The sequence below is a fragment of the Monopterus albus genome, unplaced genomic scaffold (genome assembly GCF_001952655.1).
Source record: "Monopterus albus unplaced genomic scaffold, M_albus_1.0 scaffold4.1, whole genome shotgun sequence".
In the NCBI taxonomy this organism is placed as follows: Eukaryota; Metazoa; Chordata; class Actinopteri; order Synbranchiformes; family Synbranchidae; genus Monopterus; species Monopterus albus.
Window position 1 is genome coordinate 2,401,307 of NW_018127884.1, and position 4,933 is coordinate 2,406,239.

At 39.1% G+C, this 4,933-nt stretch overlaps 1 protein-coding gene across 1 annotated transcript; it reads left to right on the forward strand.

The window, feature by feature from the left end:
* The first annotated feature begins 10 nt into the window (after positions 1-10).
* On the forward strand, positions 11-4,933 carry LOC109963157 (ephrin-B2a-like). The gene is made up of 4 exons (XM_020605476.1): positions 11-122; positions 1,018-1,110; positions 2,616-2,732; positions 3,491-4,933. Exons 2-4 carry the CDS (start codon positions 1,065-1,067, stop codon positions 3,841-3,843), a joined length of 516 nt encoding a protein of 171 aa, XP_020461132.1. The 5' UTR covers positions 11-122; positions 1,018-1,064; the 3' UTR covers positions 3,844-4,933.

Consider the following 4,933-nt stretch of genomic DNA (forward strand, 5'->3'; position numbering starts at 1 on the left):
CCCCCCCCTGCTGACCGGCGACAAGCCTCACCAGGATGTCAAGTTCACATTCAAGTTTCAGGAGTTCAGCCCCAACCTGTGGGGTTTGGAGTTCCTCAAGGGGAGGGACTATTATATCACCTGTAAGTTAGTGAAGATAATACATACTATGGCTGTCACCGTGTGTGTCTCAGTGCATACGAACACATAAAACATCAGTTGAACAGAGACACAAGCTGCTGGTTCCTACAGGTGGAACAGCATTTGAATCAGTGCTGTTTTTTCCCTGAGAGAAGAAGAAGCCATCATTCTCAGCTCCCTATCAATTTGTCAGTTTGTGTGAGAATCAAAAAATGTGGCCTAGTTATTGCACTGTTGTCGGTTAAACCAGCATCGTAGTGGCAAGTGATGCATGAGATAGAGAGCAAGTCTGACCATGTAGCCTCATCCAGCTTGCCACGCTCTGACAGCACACTTTGCACTGGCAGGCCAGTGATTCCAAGGGCTTACATGCCCCAAATCACACAAGGCTTTTACAGCATCAGGCAGATTTGATGGGAGCTTTCAAGGCAACGTGGCTTGTAGCCTGTGAGATGTTCTCTGACCTAAATGCTGCTAACAAATCTACGTGTGTGTATTGGAGTGACGGGTGGAATGAGAGCTCTTGGTGTGTGCCTGTGTGCTTTTGAATGTATGTTAATTATTAGTAAGTAGGTTGGTTATTTTTCTCAAATATGATGATTTTCTGCTTGTGTCTGTCTTATGTGATAGTTGGCCAAGTATTACACTGTTGGTTGGTCAAGACAAGCAATACAGTGATGTCACAATGGGGCTCTGGGAACTTGTGATAGGCATTTACAACTGTTTACTGACATTTTATAAAAGGAAAAATCATAGTTTGTTCCTTGTGTGTTGGCTTTTTCCTGCATAAGTGATGCGACATTTGGCAATATGTTTGACTATCTGCAAAGAAACCTACTTGATAATGTTGTATTCCAATGATTACAAGAAATTCATAACTTCAGCGTCTGCTTCCAGCCACCTCTACAGGCACTTTGCTGGGTCTGGATAATGCTAATGGAGGGATGTGCAGAACAAAATCCATGAAGCTGGTGCTGAGAGTCGGCCAAAGTAAGTACTTTGTGTTTGTATGTGTGCTGCATGGGTGTCAGTGCGTGAATGAAAGCGAGACACAGAACCACAACTTTCTGAAAAACAATGCCAAAGGAAAAATAACTGTGTGATTCTGGTTATTATTCAGTATGTGTAATGGAATAATATCACCTCTTCTCTGGAACTGCTGACTGGTCAGATCATCTCGATCATCTGTTCATTCTCTTGCAGAGAGATTCCTGTCAAATCCCTAATTCAGACTACTGGCAGCTTAAGGCCATCAGTATTATCTTGCATGTGATCATTCGGACTGGCTGTGGCAGTCACTAATCTTTTTATTTTGTATTAACAATCAGAATAGCCAATGTTTAAAAAAAAAAAAAAAATCTGCTTTTATCACATACATTAAAATTTTATGGAGCAGATTCTGAACATATTCATTTCTGTTATTTTAAATGTCCTGAGGATAAATCACTCGCTCATGGGTTCTTGATTTCTTAAACTATTAGTATATGATGGCCATATCCACAGCCACACAGTGAAAGGATGTAAGTGCACACTCGCCCACCTCTGATCAGCCAGTATATATGTCCCCGTTTGTGTGGGGTTGTTAGTTCAATTTGGTTTGTTCAGTTACCTTTTGTTTAAATACTACTTCTGTTTTGTTGACCTCTTTTGTAGGCCAAGACCTTTAGTGTATATTCTGTAAAACATTAGTTTTTTTCTTTCTGGGTAAATAAAACCCTTTTTTGAAAAGTTACCTGTGGCTCTTTTTGCCTGGCAGCTTGGTCCTTCACACTACATTTACAGTGTACCTGTTTATACGTGTGGTGTATTTTGGTCTGATGTTGAGCTGCACAGAATCAAAGAAATTATTATTCACATAAATGATTTAGGTGTTTGAATTTGTGATGAAAAATCAGCATTTTGTGTGATCATACAGTATCTGGAAATATACGGCTGTTTTTGTGCTATGTTTACATAAACCACTAGTGTAAATATTAATAACTCAGATTTGGTTGTAATCTCTGTCCTGTCAGTCACTTTCCAGGCTGAGGTCATAAACTTTTTTTTTTCTCAGAAATGCCTTCAGAGGACATTATCCAGTGGTGTGTTTTGTGATTTCCTACATTTCCCAGAATTCCTTTTGATGAAACCTCCAGGGAAAGTGTGAACTGGCTGCACTGAGACATGTAGATGTAGACAGTGAAAGCACAACCTTTTGAGGTCTAATTAGGTGAAAAGTTGGTTTCTCCACTTCTTCGGTGATGCGTTTTTACCTACATGGCCAAAATAAGTCTAAAAAGAAAGACGTCATGCTTTAATTCGGAGGGACTGACCCCAAACTTTAATGATTCAACAAGCATCATTATTAGTTCAGTAGGAACATTATGACATAACTCCACCTACCAGAGCATGACAACACCATAATGTGAAAATGAAGACGTGAGGTATGGTGCCAATTGCTATATGTTCTGGTTTTATGTATGTCAGCTGCTCATCTTTCCTGCTTTATATTCCAGACTCTTCAGAACCGCATCAACCACTCCAGGAGTCCCCCACCAGATTCCCACCTGCACGACCGAAGTCTAAGACCACGGATACCTCCACAAAAGAAAATAATATAAAAAGCAAAACTGGTATGAAAGCAAACAAAAAATATTTCAGAGTATGTACAGATGTTTCATTGGAGTATGACGTATACAATTTTATGAGCTTTACAATTATGTGACCATAATAACAACAACAATACTTGCTGATAGGATCAACTGATTGTTGGTTTTAGTCTTTTAGTGGAATTTGTTGATTCTAAGAAAATGTTTGAATATCACCAGACTTATCTTTTAGTGTTACCGATTAACTTAACTGATGATTTTTATTTTTTATTATTTTCCTACACTGGTGTGCAGAAACAATACATTTAAAAAACTTGTTCCAAGTATTATATGGGAAATGACTTAAATAATTAAAAGTTTTTGTAATTTGAAGTAAATGGGCTAAAACATACAAAAACACTAGTTTAATCTAGTAAGAATTTCAGCTCACAGAATTTGAACCAAAAAAAGATACCTTCCTGTTACATCTAGGGCATCGTTTGGAGAAAAAACAAAAAACAGATCCAACATCTTTATTTTTTGGGATCACTGCCTCTTCCATATTCCAATTTGTTTTTACCGTTTCACTGATCATGACTCATTGGCCCATTCAACGCTGCAAAAAGGCCTCAGGCTGTTTACCAGTAGGACCAGTGGCCCACTTTGATGGAGGTTTTTCATGTGAACACCACTGATCAAGCTGTACCAGGGCATAAACTGAGTGAAATTGTTTTTAAATCTCTGTGTCAGATATCCTGATTTACTCTTTCATCTCAGATTCTCTCTCCGGTTTCTCATTACAGACAGCGGTGGCTCGGAGCCAGGATTGTTCACCTGGGTTATCTCCGGCTGTGCGATCCTCCTCCTGGTCATCATAATTCTTCTGGCCCTGCTGTGGAGGTACCATCGCCGTGGCTGTGTCCCACAAAGCCAGCCTGCCTCTGTGTCGCTCAACACTTTGGCTGTGCCGAAGCGGGACAGCATCAGCAGTGACAACAACGGCTCAGACTGCAGTGATGTTGTGTTTCCCCTGCGGGCTTCTGACAGCATGATCTGCCATCACTATGAGTGTGTGAGCAGCGACTATGGGCCCCCTGTGTACATAGTTCAGGAGATAACACCCCAGAGTCCCACCAACATCTACTACAAAGTCTAATGTTTGCTGCTTAAACGCTAGTCTTTTTCTAAATCATACATTTTATTGTTCCATTATGGACACATGGGCTACAGTCTATGACACAGTACTTCCATGACTACAGTTGCAGAGTTTGTAATGTGTGAAGGAATGTGGGGAGTTTACATGTATCTGAGAACAGACAGACAAATGGCACTTGTTTGGGCTGCACTGCACCAAATGCACAAAATACTGTTGAACCATTTTGTTAGTGAGAAGACAATCAGAGACTAAATTGATATTTCAGTAGTTGTGTTCAGTGCATTTTGTGAGATATATTTAGAAGTGAATGACTTTTATTTAAGTCCTTGATAAATAATAATAAAAAAGGCACTCCAACAGTAAATTTATGAGAACGTAGCAAAACTTTATAACTTGGAATTGTGTAAATTTGGTTCGAAATGTGGTTTAGTAAAATGAAAAATCATGATTTTTGTGGCTTTTCAAGGGATTCCAAGTTCAATCACTGAATCCACACTTTGAACTGGAATAAATGCTAATAAATCACTGCTGCGTTCCTTGCATTTACAAAATAGCAAGCAGCACAATGCAAGATGATTTCAAGCAGGATCTCCATTTGCAAATTGCCATTGTTTAGACCATCATGGCCCTGTCCAACAATTGCAGCCCCTGTATTTATATTTAAAAGCTTTAAAAGATTATTGTTGGTATGCATAGCTATGAAACAGTTTAAAACAGTTTTCTGAATGATTTTTAAAAGTTGGCAAGATAAAATTAGGCTTTGCCCAGAGGAGCATGTCTCTTCATTACACTTCTAATGGTTCTCCTGGGATAGTGACTGTCATTCTGCAGTTAACAGCACCATGTCACTGTGTCTTATTAGGTTTCATGGTCAAAATGCAAAATACAGTTTGATATAGTTTATTGGAATGTGCAGATCCCTCTGGAATGTTTTGCAGCATCTCCAAACTGATTCTTTCGAACCTCTCACTAATGAAAATGTCTAAAAGCTCCAGTGTCATTTTTGCAGGTCAACAAATTTGTGCATTCTGCCCAAAAACTAATAAAAACTACCTGTGAGGGTAAAGAAAACATTTTTAAAATAAAAACA